Source organism: Bos indicus, chromosome 3 (assembly GCF_029378745.1).
Source record: "Bos indicus isolate NIAB-ARS_2022 breed Sahiwal x Tharparkar chromosome 3, NIAB-ARS_B.indTharparkar_mat_pri_1.0, whole genome shotgun sequence".
NCBI lineage: Eukaryota > Metazoa > Chordata > Mammalia > Artiodactyla > Bovidae > Bos > Bos indicus.
In genome coordinates this window covers 96393523-96421094 of record NC_091762.1, presented here as the reverse complement: position 1 = coordinate 96421094, position 27572 = coordinate 96393523, and the positions used below count along the sequence as shown (strand labels likewise).

Here is a 27572-nt window from a genome sequence, read left to right as displayed (position 1 = left end):
CATTTTCTTATAAAATTTGACTTATTGTTTCTACAAGAAAAAAAAAAAAACTAGACAAAACCAACACCACAATTTATCAAAGGAAAATTAGGCTTTAAATTTTATCAAAAGCCCTTAAATATAGTATGCCATTGTCTGGGCATACTGATTGTATTTTCCCTAAAAGAAGAAATGCCAGCAGCTCAGGTTTATTTTTCAAAGGAAGAGAGAGAGGATAAAAAGAAATTGAACCACAGGAAAATGTCAGGTCATAGTCACTGATGATGCTATTTAAATGATGTGCCATAATCATATTAGACCAGAGCACAAGGAATTCCTGAATTCTGCATGACAGCGAAGAAGGGCTGGCAATTATCTGTGTGTGTGTGTGTGTGTGTGTGTTTGTGTGTGTGTGTGTGTGTGGATATGTGTCTGTTCACTCTACCTTTCCACCCCATTTTGCTAATTCAATTGAGGGGCAAGAAGAGGTAATCCAGACACCCGGAACAGGAGGAAAAGGTCTGCAGCTGTGCTCGGAGGGACTGGTGTGAAGAGAGAGGCTCAGTCTGACTTGGAGTTGTGTGCTATTGCACGTGAATGCTCTGGAACTGCTCTAATCGACTGAAAATGAGCCGGCTACGGTCATATGGAACAGGTCTGTTTAGCCACATCGCTGGGTAGCATGGCAGATGGTAGACCGTCAATGGGTGGTATTGATTGGCTGGATTTGCCTTAGGGTAACAAGACTATGGGTCCTTAAAAACCCGCTTCATCTTATTTTCCTTTGTGCAGCTACGTACAGTTGTGGTTTTCTCTTGTCACTCCCCCAGCCCCCAATATCTCCTTTTTTCCCTTTCTAAATCAAAAGCCTTCCTTGGTAATCAAAATAGAGAGGTTACCTTGAGATAAACACTCTTTAAATTATCACCAAGGCAAGAAAACTCGAGAATATTTTATTTACTAGGCTGATTACATTTTAATGTTTGAAGAAAGTGACATTTTTAAATTAGTGTTTAAGGCATATGGTGAGTGTACAAATTAGCTTATTTCATACAACCAGAATTTGATGAGAGCAACTCCTCCTTCTCACTCCCTAGTTAAAAATTGTCATTTGAAACTTAATATATGCGAGGAGGTTAAATGGTATTAAGGGATGCAGACTTGACTTAAAGATGAAAAAGACAGTTACTGTTGTATGTGGCTAAATGTTATCTGGATGGGCTGGAAAAACACTAATGTTGACATCCGTGTTTGCAAGAGGATGTGAAAGTTTCAGGGCTTTAATTTTGTCCAGCCAAGAAAACAAAATCCCAGGTATCTGTGTGTGTTGGTTTCTCTTTTAGATATGAGGGAACATAGAACAGTGCTTGCTTGCTCTGTGAGTAATAAAATCCTCCTTAAAAAACAAGCCATATAATGATATAAGTGATGAGATTTATTTTTGTCAGGTGGTTCTTTATCCTTTTAACGTCATTCCTCCATCACTTGGGGCTTTCAACTTGAGACATTCGATTTATTCCTGGCAGAGTAGCAGATTAATTGGGATAGAATTGTACAAAGGAGATGCCAAGTTTAACTATACAGACAAAATAGTGCACGACAGAATTGTTCCATTTCAAGGTGGATCCTAGGGAAAAGGAACAGCACTGGGGAGATATATGTGATTAGTTTGCTCTTGTGGTTGTTAATAACTATTTGTATAATTGTGTTCTAAAAAGAGATGCTCAAGGCTTAGTTTTTTGTTTGTTTCCAGTATCTTTCAAGCTTGTGGTTACTTCCTATCATGAAACATCATAGCAAATATTACTGTGAAAAAAGTTAACACCCTTAAACTCTTGCCTCCATCTTGTGTGTGCTTCACTCATATGCACACTTTCAAATTGGGTTTTATCATGTGTCAACATTTCTTTCAAAATATCTCCACGAAGATTTTGGTTTTCCCCCCTTGCTCTGCATTGATTGGATTTTCCTTTTTCATCCTTTGCTGAATGAAACAAAGCTTGTTTGCGTTTCATTCTTCACAGTTCTTATTAGAATGGGTGGTGGTGTTTTGTTTCCTCACTATTAAGTCAGGAGAGGGAATTTTATTTGTTTATTTTGACAAGACACAGAGAGAGATACAAGACAGATGCCTGTTAGGATGCTGGTGTTTCTCATGTTACATCCTACACCAAGAGCTATTCCAAGGAAAAAAAAAAACACAAAACAATCTTTTAAGATGGTTCATTTGAATCTGTGCACTCTACCCACCTGGTGGTTATACAGTGAACTGTTACTTTAAAGAGTAGTTTAAACACCAGCCATGTTTGGGGCAGGCTGCTCTTGCAAAGAGAGCAGTACATATAACAGGAGTCTACTGTGTGTGAGATAAGGGGAAAATTCAGCTCACTGACTAGAGGTTTTAATGTGCAAACTCTAGGGAAATAATATATTGACTGTTCCGTGGCACGCAAGAAAATTGAAGAACCCTTTGCAGACGGAGTGCTTTGCAAAGGATTCTATCTGTTTCTCTTAAAACAAAATCTGTGGCAAGATGTTTGAAATCAGCAGGACGCTTAATGCTGCTTTGTTAAATAATGAGGTAATATTTTGTCACTTTTTTCTGGGCAGCATCTGTTTTTCCCCCCCTCTTCATTTTTTCCTGTGTGTTTATGAAGGATTCCTTTTTTTTTTCTTTCTTTCTTTCTTCTTCTTTTTTTTTCCCCTTCTCACTGAAGTCAAGGAAATACAATTCACGCTTCCATTTCTGTTCCTTCCTTTCCGTGCTTTTGGAGAATTTGGTTGTCTTTTTTTATTTGCAGTTTCAGCCGGCTGCTGTTTCCTAGCCCATTGTGCCACGTAAGGCTTCTCCACTGCGCGGAGTAGGTAGTTATTAACGCTGAATTGGCTTCTGGTACAGTCCATCTGGACTCTGTATGGGAAAGCTGTCTGCCGGCGACTGATGCTGAGATATCTGCAACCTTTGGGATGTGAGCATGGTGGCGAGGGGCTGACTGATAGGAGATTACTTCTTTTAAGGGAAATTGTTATTAATGAGTCAAGAAACTGCTCATTTATGGTAAGAAGGATACAGCGGCACTGGCAGCCCCACTGCTCTAGGATATCATTTTTAGGTTGCCTTTGCTGCTGGAGTGAGACAAGTTTCTTCCCGTGGTGGTGGTGGCTTGTGGTGGAAAAAAAAAAAATCATGCATGACTGGGAGACTCGCCTGCCTGATTCTTGCGATAATATATTGAGAATCTGTTGCTTTACAAATGTCATACCACTGATGTAGCGGTCAGCCCCTCACTCTGAAAGATGAATGGTACTATTGGAAATGCAATAATAAGGTTGACTTTTCCCAACAATAGGATTCTGCCTTTGTCTTTAGAGAAAAGGCCTCTGAGGACATTTGTGCGTTTGTTTGAGGATTCTGTTGAAAGACTTTAGAGTGGAGGTTTTTGGAGAAGTGATCGATGTACAAAGTGCATGGATTTTTTAGCCTAGCAAAACCAGCTAATGATTTATACTGTAATATACACTTACTATTTTGGAAAAGTGGCCAGAGTATCTTCTGATACACCTAATGTTAATTTATGGCTCACTAAGCGTGCTGATATTAGTATGGATGAGAGAAAAGGATTTTAAGAAATTCTGACTTTTATAAGCTCCAAAGAAATATACAGCAAATATTTTGTTCCCAGTGAGCTGTTTTTATTTGTGTGTTTGTCAGCATTGTGTTCATGTTTACTTTTCACAGTATCTTGATATTGGTGAAATTGCACTCAGAGTTTCTATTGTTGATTTAGGGCACCTGTACCTGCTCTGGGTACATATACTGAACTCCTTAGAGTGCATAACCTGTGCATTTGTCCTTCGTACACAATTCAAAGGATACTGTAGTACTATTGTGACTCGTAGGACTCTTTATACATTTGTTCAAGAAATTATTTTAAAAGTTTATGTAATTCAGTATTGTTCCACTTTATAGGATTATGGTTTTAACATTTCTACTTTTCAGTTTCATGTATTTTCATTTCTAATAGCTGAATTTATTTATATCCAAGTGTAATTGTTCATATTGTATGTATAACAGATATTGTTTTATGGTGTATCTGTATTTATAACATGTGTGTGTATATCTGTATATTTGTATCTGTGTGGTCTTGAAATAGTAGCTTGGAGAGAATAGTTTTAATTTTTAATGTAAAGGTTATTTCCTTTGATAATAATTTTTCACAGACCCATTTATTCTTGGACTTTGAAGCCCAGAGTGTAGCATGATTTTCGGCCTGGCCTGTATTTCCACATGGCTCTATCCCATCCTGTTGTCAACTACAGCCAAAGATTAAAAATTGTGTTAAACTATGACTTGAGTAATATTTGTTACTTCTGTGTATTTATTGAGGAACAAATTGACTAAATTATGAATTAAATAAATAGTGATAAAACTGCCTTTGGGGTAAACATAAAGCATAAACTTCTCAGATAAGCCACTTTAAAACCCAAAGTAGAACAACAACAAAAAAAATTATACTACTGAAGGCTTAGTAGCATAGAGGTTATGAAATGTATAAAATAGGCAGACAAACTGTATACATCACCACACATTATTTTAAGAGGCCAAAATAAAAAGACATCCTTGGAAGGAGAGAAACAAAATCATGTGTTCAGTTAAGATGAGCACTCTGCACTGGTTATGAAATGAGACTGTTGTCAAAAGTGTATTTTACCCTTCTGTGAAGCAGTACAGAAAGCAAAGAGAGAATGTGTTCCAGTAGATTTTTAAAAATTCAGATCATGCCCCCATCCAAGCTGAGAAATAAATTCATTTAAATAAATCATTCATCATTCTGTTTTGAAAAACTCAGGCAGAAGGCAGAAAGGTAGAGGGTGGCAGCTGACCCCCTTCACCCCCAGCTTTTTTTTTTTTTTTTCTGTTTATGAGGAAATAGTTTTCTGAAGGAAACTTGTATGAACCTAGTTCACAGAGCAAGCCCAATTCTTTTAAGACGCTGGCCATATTAGCTGCAGAAGGAGCATTACTTACTAAAAATCAGCAATATTGGGAAATAATAAAGTTAAAATGTAGATATATTTGCACATTAAAGTGCTTTTGTTGTATCTTTAAGCCCAGAGGCAGATCATTAAATATGCATTTCGCTAGAAAGCAACTGTCGAAAAAGATAAGGTGGTTGAAAACATTCTAGGAGGGAAAAGCCCTCCTCTGAGGGGTGGGGTGGTACAGCCCTCAGGACGAGGGCAAGGGAGAACACTCCCACTGTTAAGGTTTGTAAGCCGCCAGTGACCTGCAGTTGTTACGGTACTTTTGAACTGGGAGGAGGGAAAAGGTAAAAATACAAGTATGGCTGTTGTTGCTTCAGCCTGGCCTTAATTACCAGACACAAGAAGCAGTTCAGAAATCTGGTCTCTGTTGTTGTAGAGGTCACCAAATCATTAACATCGTCAATCTGGCAGTAGCTAATTTAAATAGCACCTGATGTTGCAACGCCTCCCTTCGTTTCCCCAGCCAATCAGATCCTGGCTTCGGCTGACAGATGGTCCCATAAATGGATGTAAAAAGGGGAAGCTTCGAGCCAATTTCAGCAAGGCTCTGTTCAGTTGTTCTTATCTACATCCTAGAATCGGGGGTTTCAGCTCACTGCTCCTTTTCTTTCTTTTTTTTTTTTTTTCTCTCCCCCAACTCCCCCCATCAGATAATTGATTTACTTTACAATCATCCACGCTGTGTTTGTGGATCTTTAAAAATATATAACAATAGTCATTTAAAAATATATTCTGAAACCTTTGCAAATTTTAAGAGAAGAGTCGAAGCTCTGCGAGACCCAATATTTGCCAATAAGAATGGTTATGGTAGGTATGACTAGATTTATAATCTGTTGTTTGTGTTGCTGGAGGGAAGAAAAGCATCTCCACCTTGACCAGTCTTATGCTTGCACAAGAGTTTAGTTCTCTGCTGCTGTTTGGTTCCTACATTTACTATCTCTTTTGTGTAGAGAGTGCGGGTAGGTCCTTTTATTGAGAAGCAGTGGGGAAATAGATTTTCATTTTTAACAGGTCATTGTCAATTTTCCCTTCAACATAAAGGTGGGGGTGGAGAAGGGGAGGTGGGCTGAAATAATTGCTGGTTTGCTGAAAGAGGTTATATTACATGAGATAATAATGGCAAAAGAAGGATTTTCTTTTCTTAAGGGAAAGGGAGGTTTGTCTATGTGCCTGGGTTTTGTGGGGCTGGAGGTGGGTGCAGCCGGCTTAGGAATCTCTCCATTTCTGAGCTGGAAATTTAAACCTTGCGAGGCAGCTCCTGAATCCTGAATGTTGAGATGGGCAGTTGTGTTTCGGGGGACTGCGCAGTCAAAACGGCAAAGAGAGTGATTTATTTGGGCTTCAGTAAATGCTGCATCTTGTATTTCAAAGAGTTTCCTGTCATGACCTCATAAAAAAGAGGAGGCGGCTTGTATGTGTAGCGGTGCCTGGCGTGTTGAGTTGTTGCTTCCTTCTCTGGGCAGCAGCTCTGTTAGAAGGAATGTCAGCTTTTACATAACGTTCCTTTCCGCTTTTGACACACTGTGTGAGGGTCCATCTTCTTCTGATCACAGATGGAGTGGAATGGCTTGAAGATGGTAAGTGAAAAGAGGAAGGCAGCTTGGAGATTCCAGCCGTGTGTGTGTCTGTATGTGTGTGCATAAGGATGGTGGACTGTGCATTGTAAATCACTGTGCAGATCGTTTGTGTATGTGTGTGTTTGTTAGTATTTCTCTTTTCTGAAAACCAGAATCCATCTCCAAGTGTGATGGCACTGCATGCACACAAGGAACACACACTGTCTCTTCCATCAAACTCACATTTTAGCCAAGGAAGGCTGGTGTCTTTTTTGACAATCACAGTGTCACCATCACTGTTGGCTGGCGTGTCCACTGCCTCTGTGAGCTTTCAATGGAATTGCACGACTGTTAAAGTTAAAGGCACATTTCTTTTTCCGTCTCCTGCTCGGAGTGATGGGGAAGGCTGGGAATGAGGGGTGGAGGAGATGAGGTGCAGTACCAGCAGATGCAATTGTGGAACAGGACTTTTGGATGTGGAAGGGGAAGTGGAAAACCTTTCTGCCAAAGTAGTAGATCTATTTTTAGTATCATCTTTTTCTGAAAAAAAAAAAAAAAAAAGCAGGGAAACTCCTTGAGTCCCGCTCCTGTCGCCTGATGTTGACCCTGAAGATATGGCACAAAATGGCACAATCAGATGCCACGGGTGCCCACTTTGACTTTGAATTTCACTAGCAATAGCTTTCACGGGATTTCAAAGCTGGTATGGGGGAAGGCTGTAAATTCATATCAATCTCACTTATTTTTTGCTAGAAAAGCCTGGGGAGGACTTTTCACTCTGCATAGATGTTATAACAAAGCTGTGGTCTTTTTCCCATTCTTAGCGGATTGCCTTTGTCTGGCTGCTTGTTTTGATGGGTGTAAAACAAATAAGATTAGACCGAGCAGCCCAACTGAAAGCGATAGCTGGGAGGAAAACCCAATGAAAGGTTGCCGGGGAAACGAACAGAGGAAAAGCCGAGTAGGGAGCAGGTGGCTATCATGAGAACACACTGCAAACAGTGTAAAAAAAGGAGGGGGGGGGACAGGACCTCGATTATCTTTGCTGTTCTTTGTGGCCGGCCCAACTTTAATTATTCTTTATAAATAGGTGTTAATTACATTTCTAACTCTGGTTTACAGTGATTTTTAGAAATCTATTTTTAAGCATCTGTTCTGTCTCCCCTGGCTTTTTTTTTTTTTTTTTTTTTTGGTTTAAAGAGAGAGAGAAGGAGTGGGGGAAGGGAGGGTAGGGAATCTTGCTTTTTTTTCCCTCTCTGCCTCTCTGTCTTTCCCCCTTTTCCCTGCTGTGAAATTGTATGTGCGAAAAATCGCAAGGAATCCTGTGAGGCCATTTGAAAAAAATGTAAATTATATTGAATGAAGTTGACAGAAGCATAATAGTGAACTCCCACGGCTGATACGTTCTGCAAATGATTTCTTCGAAATTTCCAGCAAAATATCCATAGGAGAAATATAGGTAGAATAGATTTACCCTAAGCAATGATTTTGTGCTAGGCAATATTGGTGTTTTTACTACATCAGATATTGATACTACAGTTCCAGGGAGTTCACTGTATCTCTTATTTCATATCCCGAGTAGAAATTACTTTTTTAAAATAATACATGAAAAGCTATATTCTAGTCTACTACTTCACCTTCATCTCTATGCCTCCAGCCGCAGGATCCATCAGGCTGTATCCTTGCAACTACTGCCTTCCATTTGGCATTTGGTCCTAGTCCTGGTCTTGGCATAAACTGAGTGAAAAGCTGATTTTTTTCCAGCGTCTCTGAACGTCTGGGACCCATGCGTGCACTGGGTGATAGGCATCTCTCGCTTTTTCTCTCTCAAAGTGTGCTTTACTAGTGGTCTCTTTCTCATGATGGTGGGTACCAAAAGGACTGAAAGATATATTACTTAGGTTAATAGAAGGTATCATAAAAACAACTGAAAGTATGATCTATTATGGTTTCTTCCAGAGAGATAAATTAGGTACATGATAATTTTAAGCCCAAGAAAGAGAGATTAAAAGGCACTGAAATGTGTTAAAAGGTTGGGAAATATAACTGGCTGTATTGAAAGTACTCTTAATTTTACTCTCTCCAATGCAAATCTCCGCACCACCACCCTCCACCCCGATTCTTTCGTCCTTGCAGATGCTTATGTTTTATCTTCTTATTGGGGGATTTTTAAAATTTTTTTTGACTGTCAAGGTAATAATAAATAAACTTATATTTTTTTTTTGTCATACACTTAAACCTTCCTCTCATATCATGAATGTGTAACTATATGTCGCTATTAAAAATAGAATAGTTTTCTGATTATCTCGAATGTATTTTTTCTGAGAATTTTTTGGTATGTTTTAGTTAGGGGGAAAATAATTTCTGTAGGAAATGTCACCTTGGCTTGGGTTGTAAAAAAGACACGTGGTTCTACTGCTGACCTTCTTTGCGTCTTTGTCTTAAAAATATTAATACATACTACCTGCATGTGGAGGTGTGTCTTTATGGAAACACAAGGCTGAGTGTGCATTTATTAAGAAATGAAAATCTGATTGGGAATATTTCTGCAAAAAACACCTGACTACATCACAGTTTTAGTAATCAGAATGTTCATGTATCTTATTGTAAAATAATGCTTAAATAATTTAGTATTTAAATTTTTGAATGTAGATGGGTAAACAGCTGGAAAATCTCTTTGAAAATCATTGATTTATAGGACAATGTTAATATCTCATTAAAAAACTAGCAAGCAACTTAACCATTCATTTGTGACCTCAGTTCCATTCATTCCTAACTGCCATTCCTTCAAGTCATCCTCCTGACCAGATATAGATGAGTTTGCTTCTGTTTGATAGTTTTCCAAAGCCCTAAAACTTTTTTATCTTCCTGTAGCCTTTCCTTGGTCCTTTGAATAGTCAAGGATTTTATTATGATAGGAAGACCATATCGTTGTGAGGTAATAACAATAGAATATTTTTTAAAGAAAGAGAAAGAAAATGGGCTACACAGTTTAGTATTAAAACTCCGTCTTGAAATAGAGTTTGAGACAGGTTAGACTTCAAATATTTTAAACTTAGCATTTCTATTGGGGATAATCTATTTAAATTTTTAAATCTGGAAATAATTGCATGAATAGTGCTCTGTGTGTGTGTGTGTTTAATACCTCTAAAAGAATTTATAAGTGAATCAAGGTGTTTTACTCAAGTAAGGGTTACCATGAACAATAAAAGGGTTTCTTCAGGGCAGGTCTTTTTCTTTGGTTTGATTTCTTCCCTTTGCTCTTATTTCCTTGTTGTGGGTGGGTTCTCTTCCTATATGTAGACCAAAAACTATTCCTTCCATGAGGAGATATGTTGATATGCTGCTCCAGTTAGCCCTTGGTATCTTAATGCCTTATTTTAATTAAGAAAAAGCTAAAACAAATTATCAGTGTGTACTGCGAGTAAGAAATGGCGGTCTTGATAGAGGTCACTGTACATAGACAGAAGTACTTTGGCCTTGACAAATTTCTCCATCAGTTTCAATGATCTGTGGCCACTAGGCACTTAATTTATATGCCTGGACACTTAATATGTACATTTGTTGGCGAGCTGGCCAACGGATTCTAGACACGTGAGTATGCGCTGGCAAATGCTGCAATGCAGTATTTTTTCCCAATGTCATTGAGAATTTTGGGGGATTGAAGAGACATAAACGGTCCTAAGCTTTTATCTTACTGTTTTCCAGTCGACGGGCCATATTGCATAGAATGGGCCAATTCCCCTTTTGAAAGTGAAGTCAACATTTTATTGCCCACTATCCATCTCCCATCCATTTGATAGATTCTGTGTGTGTGAGCAAGAAGGATTGTGTGTGTGTGTGTATGTGTGTGTATATCAATGTAAGCATTTGTGTTTCTGGAATCCTGCACCTGTCTTAGGCTTTCCTTATTTGGTATTACCAACTGTGTATACATACTTGCAAATATATGTGCATCTAAAAATGGAAAGAAAACCAAACTGGGCCGTCTTCCCATAAAAAGTGGCTTCTCTTCCTCACAAACTCCAAGAGTTTTCTTATTAGAAAAATACAAAAATTCATCCAAAAGACCTATCTAAACCCCTTGGACCATTAGTAACCAAACACCTTTCTTTAGTTGTGGTTTGAGAAACCATATATGTGCAGATTCATAACAATATTTGTACACTAGATGCTGCCCTTTCAACCAAGCGTTTGGGTTCAAGTTAAAATATACGTGTATATGAAAGCAGAATTGTGTTTTCTTTGGGAGCATTTGCACCTAATCTTTAACCATTGGTAAAAACGAGGAGGAGGTCAGGTGGCTTCTTGTGCTTCATTTTGTGAAGTGTGTGTGTGTGTTTTAGGAACTTCCTTATATTTTTTAAATCTCAGTGTATTTTAGGGGTAGAGAGCTTTTATAGGTAAGCAGCTTTCTAAGGGTAAAAGGAAAGGTGATCTGTGGGTAGCTGGAAGTTATCACAAGCAGTAATTGTCATAAATTAGCCTTCTAGAGGTGGAAGGAAAAACGAAAGCTGGAAGACAAGAGTAGAGAGGGGTACCAACATGGATCTGAACCTTGCCGACATAAGAGATAATGAGTGATAAATCTGAACTGGTGCAGTGCAGGATGCCGGATAATTTCTCAGAACCTTGACTTTGCAGGTTCATTACTTCTTTGCTTGCTTGTTCACACCTTTAATTATATCCAGTTTGGGATGCTAGCTGGGGGCACCGAAGATGAGCCATTTTGTTTGTTGTTTACTTCATTAAGCATTCAGGCAGTGTGCTCACAATAGCTTTGGAGCATCAGCAATAGGAATCAAGCACTTTGGAAATGGAATTGTTACAAAAGAACAAAAAATGAGAAAGCAATCAGTCAGCTAGCTTGCTTTAGATGTTCACATCCACTCTGCCTAATGGTAATATTTATGCTATTCCTTGTACATTCATTAAGAAATCACTTATGCAGTGTCAGTGCTCTGAATAGGCGATGGCTCTCTCTCTCTCCCTCTCTCTCCCCTCCCCATCTCTCTATCTCTATCTCTCCCCATGCCCTCTCCCTACTCCTGAGATTTTTACCTTTTGATGGACCATTTTAGCACTGGCCATTTTTGCTTTGGGGAAGAGCATTATTCAGATCTTCATTGTATCAAACACCAGAAATATTTTCCCCTCTAATGTGGATCCCCGCCCCCTGCAAGGATCAAGAAAGATTGAATGCTGAAAAAAGAATTCTTAAATAAATTTTGGTCGAAAAAGCAGTGAAAATGTTGAAGAAATAGGGTCAGAGTAATTGTTGTAGTTGCATTTTTGTCTTTTGTTGTTTTAGGAAAGCCTTATTTTTAACCGCAAAAGTAAAATGCAAAACTAGCAGATTTGATTTTTTTTTAATGGACAAAAATTACAAGTCATAGGTTTCTCCTGAAAATAACTTTCTCTGGACTCTAGGTTTGAAAGTTACTTTTAAAATTGAATTTCATTTCTTAATTACTCATTTTAAAGCTATAAAATATACTAATTCATGAGGATTTTTTTCTGTAAGAGGTTTAGTTCCCTTTTTAAGATATGAGGAAGCAGAGAAACAATTCCAATCAAAATGGTGAATTCTAAAAAACACACCACAGTGTAGAGGTTGCTTCTGTTTTGCACTTTGTGGCTTTGAATCCACTCCTGCTCATTCCGAGTTAGTTACCTTCTATTGTCTGCTCTCTTGGAACAACTCACCCTTGATGTTATTTTGCCAACTGTATTCATAGTCGAGGCTGGCTGCCATTTGTTGTTGGATGAAGAAATATTTGTTGAAGACTTACTATGTGCATTTTTTTTGAAATGTGAAACTGAAAGTCACCATTTCTTCTGACACTGATCAAAATATATTTTACAGACTAAATCTCTGTGACTTCGGGATAAATGGGAGTGAGGGATATTCAGGTTGGATGTCATTCAATGAGGTTTATGTCAAATTTTGGGAAAAGATCTGCTGAAACATTCAAGTACATAAATGTTTTTCCTTTTGTATTTTAAGAGTCTGTGCATGACTCTAGAAGATAAAAATAAAAACTCTTCTGGACATTTTTGTCTATAAGCTTCCATGTATCCAGATGTTCACTCTCAGGAAAAGGTAAAGTTTGGACAGCTGGAAGGAACTTGTCTATCTGCTATAACTCGACTAGATAATGTATTAATTTTGCAAAAATAAGAAGGCCTTGCTTCTGACACGGATGATTCTCTGAATACGTTTTCTCATGTTACTCTCCAGGGACGATTTGAGAAGATGGTTACCTCCTTGGCATACCACTATGCAAAATTTTTTTTAAGTTATATAGAAGTATAGCTGATGTCACCCCTGTGTAGACTTTACGTTTGCTAGTAAAAGAGTTACTTTGTCATGTACACCTAGATACTATGTGCAGTGTGTGTATATGTGTGTGTTTGTGTTCGTGTGTGTGTGGTAGGGATAGACAGCCATGACCCTCAGTGTGTCCTGTGAAGTATCAGTAATGGCTTTTCAAGTAGCCTGTGTTTTCCTCAGCTGCCAGTCTAAACCCTTTAGAGTTTTGCTTTCTAATTTGTACATGAAAAATAACAGGCTGAGTTGAACTTTTTTTCTAGTGCCCCCTTTGAAGATGCAGCAGTAGTAAATACAGCTTTAATGATAAACTTTAGCTCTAAGTGCTATTTAAAAGTCTGTAGTGGAAAGCCTGAGAACTTGCAATCTTTACTAATGAAACTTTCATTAGGAAAGGACTCACTTAAAATGGAGTAAATGACTAAGTCCTGTAATTTGTGATTTTGACCAAATTTGACTCATCGTTTCTTATGTTACTTTTTGTAATGCAGCCAGCCACACATCTAAAATTCTGGATATTGTACATGTCTTCAATATTCATTATCTCTGTTAATGCACTGGGTACAGACAGTACAATTCCCATAAGTCCAGATTCTTACTGTAACACTAAAACAAAAGTGATATTTATAAATAATATTGGGAAAGTTGTCCTCATAGTAACCGTTCCCCGAAGGAAGCTTTACATAAATGTGCATTTATTATTCACGATATTAAAAGGGAATCCTTAGCTTTTACTTTTTTAATTTGGGCTAAAATATGTAAATTGGTTTTATTTTGAAGTTGCTCTGTTTTAGGTGGCTTTGGGGGAGGATAACTTTCTAGCTTGATTATATTTTAATCGTCTCTGTGGTAGAAAAGGTTCCAGGCCTGAAATCAACCTGGTTATTGAGATTAGAAACCAGAGGGCCAGTGTGCAGATGAGGCTACAAACTTATTACATTGACTTGGGCACATGTAGGAAAATTAGATTTGTTTCTAACTAGATACCACCCTTCCCATGTCTTTGTTAGCAGGGCCAGCTCAGATGCCGTGGAACCATGAGTCTGCCTCAGACTGCGAGGACCTTCACAGGGCATCTGTACTGGCAAGCCTCTGCAAAGAGTGCTCTGTCTTAGGAAACCAGGATGTGCAAAGAACTTCAGAGTCAGATGGACTTGGTTAGAATCCTGGCTTCTCCAATTAGTAATAGGGTGATCTTGGATGAGATACCTAAACTTTCTGGGCCTCAGTTTCCTCATTTTTAAGATGGGAATGATAATGGCTAACTCAAGGGAGGTTCAGTGAGGATCAGATGAGAAAGTATTAGAAGGCAGTCATCATACACAGGATGTAAAGATGCGTAGAGGACATTCATGCCCTTTCAGTCTGTAGTCATTCTATCCATGCCAGATGTCCTGGAAAGGAGTAATATTGCATGCTATGCGCACAGTCTCCTTCCTCTCCATGGAACTCATGAGGATGGAGGTTTTGTTTGACACACATTGCTTTTTAAACATAGACAGGCCCTCAGTTCTTCCCTGGAGTTGTGTGGTTTTATTAAGTTTTCTGTATTGTCCTAGGCTTTTGCCTAGGTATGGCCATGATCACCTTTGGAATTAGAATTAACTTGGGGTTTGTCATTAGAAAAAAGGTGAATATAAAATTAATTCTAGTTGAAGCAGTTTTTTTCCATTTCATGAAAGAGTGTGTTTAGGAACTTCAGAATTCAGCCATAAAGAAAACAAAAGGAAGTTGATGGTTGGATAGCATCACTGACTCGATGGACATGGGTTTGGGTGGACTCCGGGAGTTGGTGATGGACAGGGAGGCCTGGCGTGCTGCGGTTCCTGGGGTTGCAAAGAGTCGGACACAACTGAGCGACTTAACTGAACTGAACTGAAGGTTAACTGATATGGTCTCGTCTTTGATGTCTGTGATAGATAGATAGAGTGAGTTATTTGACTTTGGCCCAGAAACCGACTTACTTTAGACCTATTTTTTCCCTTTATCACATCAGCTTTTCTTCCCTCTATCCCTCTTGTTTCCCCAACAGACTCAGTTTTGAAGTTCTATTTCTCAAGGAGTTGGGAAGAGGTTGAGGCAGAAAGCAGTTTAATGAGATTTTTCTAACTTGCCATCAGTTTTTCTCCTGCTTGGTGAGGCAGGATGATGGATGACTTTGGCAGTATAAACAGCTCTAGAAGTGATCAGATTGACTGAGAGGTGTGGGAGGTGGGAGTGGAATGCTGGCCCTCAATTAATAGCCTCCCATTTGAAGGAAGAAAAGAGAAAGGGGGGAAATCACCCCAAAGGTCTTGACATAGGTGTTGATCACACACATGTGGGAAGGGGTAGTGGGTGTCAGGACTGGTGTTAGGCCAAGCCTAATTTTATACCTTTTCCCAAGGCTCTGAAGCAAGAAATAAATAGGCATATAAAATAAATTCACGAATTGTTTTCAATTGGGACCTGTTGCTGTCACCAGTGAGGGTGAAGAAATAACACATGTAGTCCCTTCAGGGGATTCAAGAATTAAAATGGAAACATATCTTTAGAATACTGTTTTAATATCATGGATTTTGAATTCCACTCTATATAATCATAGCAAGGATGTGAAGGGAGTAATTTTCTTTCCTTCAATTTAACACTTAAAACTAGGGGAAGGGATTATAAATTGATCTGATCCCCCAAGTGCCATTTTGCAGGCCCTATGTTTTTATGAGAAAGATCCTTTACTGTAAAACAGACAACTGAACTTTTCTCTTTCTACATGTATACTATCTCAAGGCTTCACCAAGTTTCATCAGAGGATTTTGTAAGCAGCCTTATATGTGGAATGCAAACTCTCTGGAAGAATTTGGTCAATTTTTAGATTGTGTTTATATGGTGTAAATATATCAGTGAAAGAAAGGGGCTTAAATTTGAAGAAGGTAAACTAGAAGATGTTTCTGCATATTTGGTCCTAGAAAAATCTCATACCTAGTAATCAAAGACCAAAACGAGATGTTTAGGTAAAGGATTTGAACAGGTGAGTGAACAGGGGAGGGGCAGGTGGATATTCTTAGGATCTCCTTCCCAGATAAGTGTTTACATTATTTTAAAATGACACATATTTAAGCCTGTATATGTTTGCATTATTTAAAAATGATACATATTTAAGCCTATACTTGAACCTCAATTCCTTCTTGCTTTATACCTCTGGCTTAAGGTTATCTGCAAGAAGGAAAAAAAAAAGACTTCTAGCTTAAAAGAGCTTTTAAGGACTCTTGAACAGGTGAACTTTGGAGACATGGGCTTGTATTTGATATAATGTTAATGGTACTGTTCCTGAACTGTCAGTTGTTCAGGAATAGAGGAGGAAGTTTACATTTCTAGAACTTCAGCTGTTCCCAGTCCAGTTCTGCTGTAATGGATCTGTGACCATGGAGATCATTTCTCGTATTCACTTAACATTGTAGGATAATTTTAACCCTGTGTTGGCAGTACAATCTCTTTAATGTAATTAAAGAAGGGACCATTGGCCCCTTTTTATAGAAAAATAAAGCTCAACTGCCTGCCTTAGGTTACGTGTTTAGCAACACCAGAAGTCCTAGATCCAGAGTGTTTGAGAATACATCCAACTTGACTTCTCAGGAAGCGAGGGGAAACAATTCCTTTTCCAGATCAAGTTATTCTATATGGAATCAGCAAACACAATTGTGTGTCTGTTGCATATAAACTACACTGTCGGTGCCTCCTGGGATGTCACAGTATTTAAAACATACTCTAATATAGTAGATAAGGATTATGACAGAATGTGCAAATTGTCTCAGCAGAGGAGGTACAATGTACAGAAGAGGGAGACATTCACTGTTGCAGGAAGGAGACACGGCTTCATGGAGGAAATGCCATTTGAGTGGGGTCAGGAAAGATGGATAGACAGAAAAATTAGGAGAAAGGGGAATCACAGATGGAGGAAATAGTATAAGTAAAAACACAGAGGTGGGAACTTATTTATGGAATAAATAGTTTGGCATGAGTGCAGCATTTGTTGTTGTTCAGTTGCTAAATCGTGTCTGATTCTTTACAACCCCATGGATTGCAGCACACCAGGCTCCTCTATCCTCTGCTATCTCCCGGAGCTTGCTCAAATTCATGTCCATTGAGTCAGTGATGCTATCTCTCTCATTCTCTGCCATCCTCTTCTCCTTTTGCCTTCAATCTTTTTCAGCATTTGAGTCTTTCCCAATGAATCAGCTCTTCGTATCAGGTGACCAAAGTATTGAAGCTTCAGCTGCAGCAACAGTCCTTCCAATGAATATTCAGGGTTGATTTCTTTTAGGATTGACTAGTTTGATCTCCTTGCAGTCCAGGGGACTCTCAAGAGTCTTCTCCAGTACCACAGTTCAAAAGCATCAATTCTTCAGCGTTCTGCCTTCTTTATGGTCCAGCTCTCACATCTGTACATGACTACTAGAAAAAACCATAGCTTTGACTATACAGACCTTTGTCGGCAAAGCGATGTCTCTGCTTTAATACGCTGTCTAGGTTTGTCACAGCTTTCCTTCCAAGGAGCAAGCGTCTTTTAATTTCATGGCTGCAGTCACCGTCTGCAGTGATTTTAGAGCCCGAGAAAATAAAATCTGTCACTGAGTGCAGCATAGGATGTGTAAAGATAAAGCTAGAGAGACGGGTAAAAGCTATGGTTTAAGGTGATTTGGGTGTTTTGTCTTGGTTTTGGCTTTATTTGAATCAGTAGCTAAGAAACGTCTTAGATCAGAGGACTAGAGTTTCCTGATGGTTTTGCAGGGGGTCAAGACCTATCTTTATTGAGTCATGATTTCTCAGAAGTTGAAGTCATCATGAAGATGCTTCTAAATTAAATATTGTTTGTTGAGAGGGTGTCAACATTGAAGCACTCTTCTGGTTATGGTGTGATGTTATAATGCTGCTGCTCATCAGCGGAGTCCTACTGAGGATTGCTTTTAGGGTTACAATGGCAAAGAGCGGTAGAAGGGAAAGTACTGACTTTATTTCAGATCATACAGAAATGTGCCATTAGAGGAGTTCACTGCATTCTCTCATCTACTGGTACTGGTGCTCATTTTGTGAGATGGGTGGCCAGAGAGAGGATGGTGGTAGTTTGGGAATAAGATAATTTCCTCCAGAATATAAAAGTACCCACTTCAGACTTTCAAGTGCATGTACTGAGACATGCTTGTCTCCTCTGGTAGTCTGGAAGCCCTAGGGGGCAGAGATCATGTCAAAGGTCTCTTACTTCAATGTTGGGTACACGGTAGGCACAATAAATGTTTATGGAATTGTTATCATAATCTTTTTAAACAGCTTGATTTACAAAGTTAGAAAACTTGTGAATCTTGGGTCTGTCCTCAGTTTGTGGGTCTATTTAGTCCAAATCACCTAACCTTTCTGAGTTTCAGTTTTTTAATTTGTAAAATAGAATTTACTACAGCTTCATAGCTTGATGGGAAGATCAGTTAAACTATATCCTTAATATGCTTGAACAGACAAGATAAAAATATTAGCTAAATTACTAAGTTCTAGTTTGCCTAAAGTTGTTTTACTGAGTCTTGACCAGAATTTAAAAAAATTAAAATAGTAAATGAAATAGAAAATTTCAGTTGCTGGTACTTAGTAAGGGTATTATTTCGTGAAACTTTTGTTTTAGTTACTGATGTTCTGAGTTGCAATATGAAGTTGCTGTGTTCAATATATTTCCAGCTTGTTTTTACTTTGTTAGATTGTGGTTAGTAAAGTTTGAAAAACACTGTTCTAGATGACAATGAGCTCTGAATTATCCAAAGGGAAAAAACTAGACAACTTTTTCCAGAGCTGTGCAATGCAAGTTCTCTAGTATCTTCCAAATTATTAAAGAAAGGACAACTTCTGATTATTTTAGATTTAAAGTAGAACATTATATCCTAAATCTTTGAAAATTAATATCTACCCAATATATGTTGGTGCTCTGTATTAATTACAGTATTTGTTAACTAGCAAATCTCATTCCTTGGTTGAGCTCTTTTACCTGAACCTGCAAAGTAATAATAATAATGAAAATAGTAAGTAGTGGAGGTGAGTTAGATGTAGGACTAGAAATAATGCAATTAGCTTTCACTAGTTGAGCTCTATGACACAGACACTGCGTCTTACAGACAGCATCTCTTTTAATCCTTAAAACAGCCTTAAATGGTAAATATTACTTTTCCTGTTTTATGGATGAGCTAACTGAGATTTTGGAAGATAAAGTTGATAGTCAATAATTGTTTGGGCAAGGATTTGTTTTGAACCCAGGTCTGTCAATTTTGTCTATTTCCAGAACGAAATTTTAAAGAACTATTCAATTTCATGAAGTTGTAGTAAGATGCCTACTGTGTGTTAGCACAGTACTCCTCTACAAGGACAGGTGGGTCAGTTGGTCTTTACCCTCGAGTGCTTACTACATGTGCTTGAGATTTTTCTGTGCATGAAAGTAAGTAAAATGTGATTTAATCATAAGAGGACAGACATAAAGACTCTCATACTAAATATTTTATTTTTGCAAGTACTCAATAAAGTGCCTGGCACATAGTTGTTATTTGCTATTGTTGTTCAATTGCCAAGTCATCTCTGAGTCTTTTGTGACCCCATGGATTGTAGCCCCCCAGGCTCCTTGGTCCATGGGATTTCCCAGGCAAGAATACTGGGGTGGGTTGCCATTTCCTTCTCCAGGGAATCTTCTCGACCCAGGGATCAAACTCATGTGTCCTGCATTGGCAGGCGAATTCTTTTACCACTGAGCCACCAAGGAAGTCCCTGGCACATAGTAGGTATTCAATAAAGATGCACTAAACTGAATTGAAATTGGATTAATTCTTCCCTGATGACTGGGGAGAGAATGGGACAGTACTGGAGAAACTTTGTGCTAAAGAGTGTCTTTACATACAGTGTGGCAGGTGTATCTCTCCTAAAGCCACTGAAACTCCTGGAATGGCAGCATGGAAAAGCCCACCAAAGTTCAAGAATTCGAATTATAAACTTCAAGTTTCATTCAGGCAGAGAGAACCTTTCCCATTTTAGAATGAAATAAAAATCTGTGACAGAGACATTTGGAAAATGATAAATGGAGGGCGGGGTTCCTTAGAATTAAAAATAGCATTAATTATTATTGTTGTTATTTTTACTATACCACTTACTAACCTTATAACCTCAAGCAAGTCACATTACCTCTCTGAACCTCAGTTTCCAAATTTGTAAAATATTTATCCCTCTGAGTGTTGTAAGGATTAAATAGATCCACTTGATAAATATTTACTAAGCACTTGGTGGTCTCTGAGAATTTATTATAATAAAGGAGACATAGCCCTCTGCCCTCAAAGAACTGAGTGTTTGGTGAAAGTGCTGTGAGAGTAGGATTCAGATTCCTACCACATGAACAGGCCACCACTGAAAAAATGCAACACCCTGCAGTCTGCTTTGGGGCATGCCTGTTATGGTCATGCATGCCTCATTTGCATCGTTAGAAGTTCAGGTTTATTGAGGGTGCTATGATAGTCGAAGAATTGATGCTTTTGAACTGTGGTGTTGGAGAAGACTCTTGAGAGTCCCTTGGACTGCAAGGAAATCCAACCAGTTCATCCTAAAGGAAATCAGTCCTGAATATTCATTGGAAGGACTGATGTTGAAGCTGAAACTCCAATACTTTGGCCACCTGATGCGAAGAGTTGACCCATTTGAAGAGACCCCTGATCCTGAGAAAGATTGAAGGCGGGAGGAGAAGGGGACAACAGAGGATGAGATGGTTGGATGGCATCACCAACTCAATGGGCATGAGTTTGAATAAACTCCAGGAGTTGGTGATGGACAGGGAGGCCTGATGTGCTGCAGTCCATGGGGTCACAAAGAGTCAGACACGATTGAGCAACGGAACTAAACTGATGACAGTCATCTTCTTAGCCCCTCCTCCCTTTGGGACCCAGCCATGCCCATTGTTACAATGTTACCTTATGTAGTTGTCACTCAATGGATCCAGCCTAATTCAGCAAATATTTGTCAAGTTGGTTGGGTACTGTACTGGGGAAGAGAGGGTAACATTTGCTGAACAGAGTTGAGTTTAAAACAACTTTGGAGCACGAAGGGGGAACATTATCATGAGGTGATGATAAACTACCCTAGTGCTAAAAGTTCCTGTGATCTGTTCAGGAAGAAAATAGGGTCCCAAAGAAAATATGGCAGCAAGCCTAACAAAAATAATATATTCTTTCTCTTTCTTGGTGCTGTTTTGTTCATATTTCATGGGGAACCACTGTATTGCTACAGGCACAGAAGTTGAGATGAGATCACAGAGATGGCTACCAAATAGATTTGTGGCTTAGGACCAAAGCCTACCACCTTCACCAGACCCAGGAGATCCTCCATGGGAAGGCCTTGCCCACCTTTCCAGAGTCAAGTCCTGCACCTCTCTGCCTTCCACTCATTCTACACTGTGGAACTGCACTCTGCTATGCTGTTCTTATGCCCAAACAGATCCCTGGGTCTCAAACATCCTCTGCTTTTTTTCGCCTGACTTCCTGAGACAATTTGGAGGTGATTTCTCACTCAGCAAAGATTGTCTGTGTGATGCCGGGTTAGAGCCTCCTCTGTGAGCACTGCCAGCATCCGTCCATCATTGATCTTCCACATGGCATAATCAGTTGCTGATTTGTCCATTTCATGACCACCTCAACACTTAAGACTGGGTTTATCTCTATATCTGGCTCAGTAGGTGCTCATTAATTAATTGTTAATTGAATGATGTAGTTGGATGTCTGTTAGATTGTCCATAAAAGGTTCTTAACTGATGGCCTATTAAACTGTAGCCTATGAGAGAGATGTTGGCCCCAAAGCCCCATAATCGCTGACTGATTTTGAAACTCCTGTTGCTCACCAACCACAGTTCTATAACTTTAAGTTGAAGATTTTGAGTATTCTGTTTACATGAAACTTCTCCTGATTACCATGACTCATCTATGATTCCTCAATAATTCTTCTTTCTTCTAGACTCCTTATGTCACTTGCTCTTTGTACCACACAGTTAACGATGCATCACAGTGATAGTGGCCCTTTATAGTGTAGTGTCAGACTTAGCAAAAAGAACTTTGCTTAGGTTATCTCATTAAACCTCACAGCAACTCTAGAAAGCAGGTATTTTTATTCCCGTTTTGAAGAAAGAGCACCAAATAGCTTATATAACTCACATAAGGTCACATGGGTAAGAAATGTCAGATTTGGAATTCCAAGCCTGGTCTGTTTGATTTCAAAGCCCATGTTCTGTCTCCCGTTATCTGTTCAGTTCAGTTCAGTCGCTCAGTTGTGTCCAACTCTTTGCGACCCCATGAATCGCAGCACGCCAGGCCTCCCTGTCCATCACTGTCTCCGAGAGTTCACTCAAACTCAAGTCCATCGAGTTGGTGATGCCATCCAGCCATCTCATCCTCTGTCATGCCCTTCTCCTCCTGCCCCCAATCCCTCCTAGCATCAGAGTCTTTTCCAATGAGTCAACTCTTCACATGAGGTGGCCAAAGTGCTGGAGTTTCAGCTTTAGCATCATTCCTTCCAAGGAACACCCAGGGCTGATCTTCTTCAGAATGGACTAGTTGGATCTCCTTGCAGTCCAAGGGGCTCTCAAGAGTCTTCTCCAACACCACAGTTCAAAAGCATCAATTCTTCGGTGCTCAGCCTTCTTCACAGTCCAACTCTCATATCCATACATGACCACAGGAAAAACCATAGCCTTGACTAGACGGACCTTTGTTGGCAAAGTAATGTCTCTGCTTTTCAATATGCTGTCTACGTTGGTCATGACTTTCCTTCCAAGGAGCAAGCGTCTTTTAATTTCATGTCTGCAATCACCATCTACAGTGATTTTGGAGCCCAAAAAAATAAAATCTGACACTGTTTCCACTGTTTCCCCATCTATTTCCCATGAAGTGATGGGACCAGACGCCATGATCTTCGTTTTCTGAATGTTGAGCTTTAAGCCAACTTTTTCACTCTCCTCTTTCACTTTCATCAAGAGGCTTTTTAGTTCCTCTTCACTTTCTGCCATAAGGGTGGTGTCATCTGCATATCTGAGGTTATTGATATTTCTCCTGGCAATCGTGATTCCAGCTTGTGCTTCTTCCAGTCCAGCGTTTCTCATGATAAAAGTTAACTCTGCATATAAGTTAAATAAGCAGGGTGACAATATACAGCCTTGACATACTCCTTTACCTATTTGGAACCAGTCTGTTGTTCCATGTTGCTTCCTGACCTGCATATAGGTTTCTCAAGAGGCAGGTCAGGTGATCTGGTATTCCCATCTCTTTCAGGATTTTCCACAGTTTATTGTGATCCACACAGTCAAAGGCTTTGGCATAGTCAAGAAAGCAGAAATAGATGTTTTTCTGGAACTCTCTTGCTTTCTCCATGATCCAGCGGATGTTGGCAATTTGATCTGTGGTTCCTCTGCCTTTTCTAAAACCAGCTGGAACATCAGGAAGTTCATGGTTCACGTATTGCTGAAGCCTGGCTTGGAGAATTTTGAGCATTACTTTACTAGTGTGTGAGATGAGTGCAATTGTGTGGTAGTTTGAGCATTCTTTGGAATTGGAATGAAAACTGACCTTTTCCAGTCCTGTGGCCACTGCTGAGTTTTCCAAATTGCTGGCATATTGAGTGCAGCACTTTCACAGCATCATCTTTCAGGATTTGAAATAGCTCAACTGGAATTGCTCAACAAAGCAATTTGAGCTCAACAAAGCTCAACACTAGCTTTGTTCGTAGTGATGCTTTCTAAGGCCCACTTGACTTCACATTCCAGGATGTCTGGCTCTAGATGAGTGATCACACCATTGTGATTATCTTGGTCATGAAGCTCTTTTTTGTACAGTTCTTCTGTGTATTCTTGCCACCTCTTCTTAATATCTTCTGCTTCTGTTAGGTCCATACCATTTCTGTCCTTTATCAAGCCCATCTTTGCATGAAATGTTCCCTTGGTATCTCTAATTTTCTTGAAGAGATCTCTAGTCTTTCCCATTCTGTTATTTTCCTCTATTTCTTTGCATTGATCACTGAGGAAGGCTTTCTTATCTCTTCTTGCTATTCTTTGGAACTCTGCATTCAGATGCTTATATCTTTCCTTTTCTCCTTTGCTTTTTGCTTCTCTTCTTTTCACAGCTATTTGTAAGGCCTCCCCAGACAGCCATTTTGCTTTTTTATATTTCTTTTCCATGGGGATGGTCTTGATCCCTGTCTCCTGTACAATGTCACGAACCTCCGCCATAGTTCATCAGGCACTCTATCTATCAGATCTAGGCCCTTAAATCTATTTCTCACTCAGTGCCTGCTACATGCCAGACACTGTTCTAGGTGCTGGAGATGCAGTGATGACTCAGACAAGTCCCTTGCCTCATGGAGCTTTCACTTTAGAGAGGGCAGACAGACAGCAGAGTAAATAAATAAGTGGATATTAGCAGGTAATATATATTGTGTGATATCTTCACATAATGGAATGTTATTTTAAAAATACAGATAATGGAAAGTGGCACTAATGAGTACATGTCGTGGACATACCGGGAGGCCACCACAGTTCACCCACTGTCTTGTTTCTACTTGATGAGATAGAACAGTCCATGTTCTACTCTGAAAGGCCGGGCTTTATACATCCACCTGCTGACTTTTGGGTGACAGACTTGCCTTACCTGCACTTAGTGTAGGGTGGTTATCCCTGGAAAAGTAATTCGATGATTAGGTTGAGGTATCTGGGCCTCAGTAAAGCCCAACATAGAGAACTCATAAGTAAGCCCGAGGTCTCTGCTCATAAGTTGTCTGTGAGGGAGAGGCTCTACTCTATTGCCCTACAGTTGAGGCTGCGAAATGGAGTAAACATCCTGAGAGGGTCAGAAGGAAGTTTTGGCCAATCATTCAGCTAAGGACAAGGTCAGTTGGAATGTTTTGTCAAGTAATTTCATAAGATCTGGTAGCTCTTTGCAGAAGCCTGGACCTGAAAAGTGCAGGAGTCATTGACTCTATCTTAGGATTCTTTATGTTTGTAAGAATATTATAGTGGTTAAGAGCATAAGCTTTGGGCACTTCCCTGGTAGTCCAGTGGTTAAGACCCTGTGCTTTTACTGCAGGGGACATGGGTTCAATCCCTGGTCAGGGAACTAGTCATGAGACACGGCCAAAAACAAAGCAAACAGACATATGAGAAAAGATCATGAGCTTTGGAGTCAGAGAAACTGAGAGCTTTTTCTTTCCCTTCTTACCTGTAGTGGAGTCCTATAAGGTCACTAACTTGTCTGAGCCTCAGTTTGTCAATAAAATGGGGCCAATAATATCTACTTTAGTGGCTTGTTCAGAGGATTAATTGTCAGTATATGTAAACAGGCTGGTTCAGGTTCTACTACTAGCTACGTAGTCCCCTCAGGGAGTGCATTTTATATATGAATCATTTATTGCAAGGCTCACAGAAAGAGATTTAGACTAAAATATGTGAGCTACTTCCCATTGTATAGCCTTCAAAAAGGAGAGCATATAACCTCAAAACTGAGGATATCATCTCAGAAAGGGCTGTGGATGCCAGAGGAAAACAAGATTTGATTTGCTCCAAATCTTTACAGTAGAGACAGAAACAGCCAGTCTCCCATCACAAAGTTGTGTGGGCTCCATCCTTCTGAAGTCACAGGCCCTTAGAGGCCTGAGGCTCTGAGAAGAAAGGTACTTGGTAAAAGGGCTTTGGAATCTGAAATCCTAAGTTCAGTTCTACTTTTAAGTTTGAGTACTTAAAAATGTGTGTTTCCATTGGTCAAAAGGCCCCTATACTAACTGGAATTGTAAATAATTGATGCTACTTGATACTTCAGTGTGAGCCACTAAAGAATATTGGTTTTATAATATAGATAATATAGATAAAAACCTCTATATTTTTATTTGCTCTCCATTGTATATACTGTTGCCTAAAATTAGATTAAAAATCTTAAGATTAAAAAGGCGAGAGAGAGAGAAAACTCTTATCCCAAAGCTCCATTGCTTTCATTAGCAATGTGTAGAGTTAAAATTACTTAAAACAAACTCTCCATTCGACTCTCTTAACAGTAGAAAAATACTTATCCAAGCATTTGACAGCACACCTTTTGTGCAGAGCACTGGATGAAGCCCTAAATATTTTCTTCCTCTTGTGGTTAATGGCATGTTAGTATTGTGATTTTAGAGACTTATTTGACCCCCTCAGCTATTAGTTTGTGTTTGTTTGATCTTGATGCCTGCACTCATCTAAAGTGAACAGTGAAGAAAAGGCTTAAGAAAAGATTTAAAAATTCAGAACCACATTTTCCTCTTTCTCAGCACACTGCAGAGTCTGGTGGATCAGGAAAAAGAAAGTCTCTTCCAGGATGTCCTTGTCCTCTCTCCCTCTAAACTCTGCTAACACCCCGCCCTTGCCTCTGCTCACGGACTCATTCAGTGGGCTTTAGCTGATTTCTTTCTGGGTACTGCATGCAGGGAGCAGGAAGTCAACCAAAATTCAGGCCCTGTTCTCAAGAAGCTCCCAGTCTGTGGAGAGACAGGCAGGTAGACTGTGACTGAATGCAGGATGGTAAGTCCTACAACAGGAGAGAGAGGAGGTTCCCAAGATTGTGTGGGTCAGGGAGGCTGGCTTCAGCTGAGTTTTGCAAAATGTCAGGGTTATTTAGATGGTGATGGGAGAAGCATTTTAGTGAGGGGATAGGGACCACACCTTCAAAGACATGGAGGAGACATAACGTGAAAGGAGCATACCGCAGGAAGCATTTCAGACTATGGCACTTCCCATATCACATTTTGGAACTTTGTTTACAGATCTATCTGCTAATCCCTCGAGACCTGAATTCCTAGAGGGCAGGTATCAAATGCCTTGGAACTCAATTATCTAAAAATAATAAAATATTTAATCTTTGCCACATCCCTGTTCAGTTCAGTTCAGTCACTCAGTCATGTCCAACTCTTTGTGACCCCATGGACTGCAGGACACCAGGCTTCCCTGTCCATCACCAACTCCCAGAGCTTACTCAAACTCATGTCCATCGAGTTGGTGATGCCATCCAACCATCTCATCCTCTGTCGTCCCCTTCTTCTCCTGCTTTCAATCTTTCCCACCATCAAGGTCTTTTCCAATGAGTCAGTTCTTCATATCAGGTGGCCAAAGTATTGGAGTTTCAGCTTCAGATCAGTCCTACCAATGAATATTCAGGACTGATTTCCTTTAGGATGGGCTGGTTGGATTTCCTTGCAGTCCAAGAGATTCTCAAGAGTCCTCTCCAACACCACAGTTCAAAAACATCAATTCTTCAGCGCTCAGCTTTCTTTATAGTCCAACTCTCTCATCCCTGTGAGTCCATCTCATCTCATCTCAACCTTACCAATACTGAGAAAATTGAGACATAGAACTAATAAGTAATATGGCCAAAGTCACACAGCACAACAAAGATTTGAACCTAGACATTCAGGATCTGGTGCCTGTGTTCTTAAACATTATGCTATGCAATAGACATTTGATAAGTGTTTGAACTGGTTTGAATTGGATGGATGTAGAAGTAATTACATGATAATGTATTCTCTTATTTCTTTGGAAAAAATGGCCAGCAAGCAAGACTCTGATATTAACAGCCAAGTATTAAGAAGCCCCCTTGGTTTTGGCTATGGATTAT

General features: G+C 39.5%; 1 protein-coding gene across 8 annotated transcripts in view; it reads left to right on the top strand.

The window, feature by feature from the left end:
- The first annotated feature begins 558 nt into the window (after positions 1-558).
- Positions 559-27572, top strand: part of ELAVL4 (ELAV like RNA binding protein 4) — a 94628-nt gene continuing 67614 nt past the window's right edge. For 3 of the 8 annotated variants that reach the window (XM_070786569.1, XM_070786567.1, XM_070786565.1), the window contains exon 1: positions 5514-5832. In XM_070786569.1, coding sequence (XP_070642670.1) covers positions 5529-5832 — 304 coding nt within the window. In that variant the 5' untranslated portion in view covers positions 5514-5528. Of the gene's footprint in view, positions 635-5513; positions 5833-6429; positions 6603-27572 lie in introns of those variants that run through there. The other 5 variants (XM_070786568.1, XM_019958413.2, XM_019958412.2 and 2 more) reach the window with 5 other exon arrangements.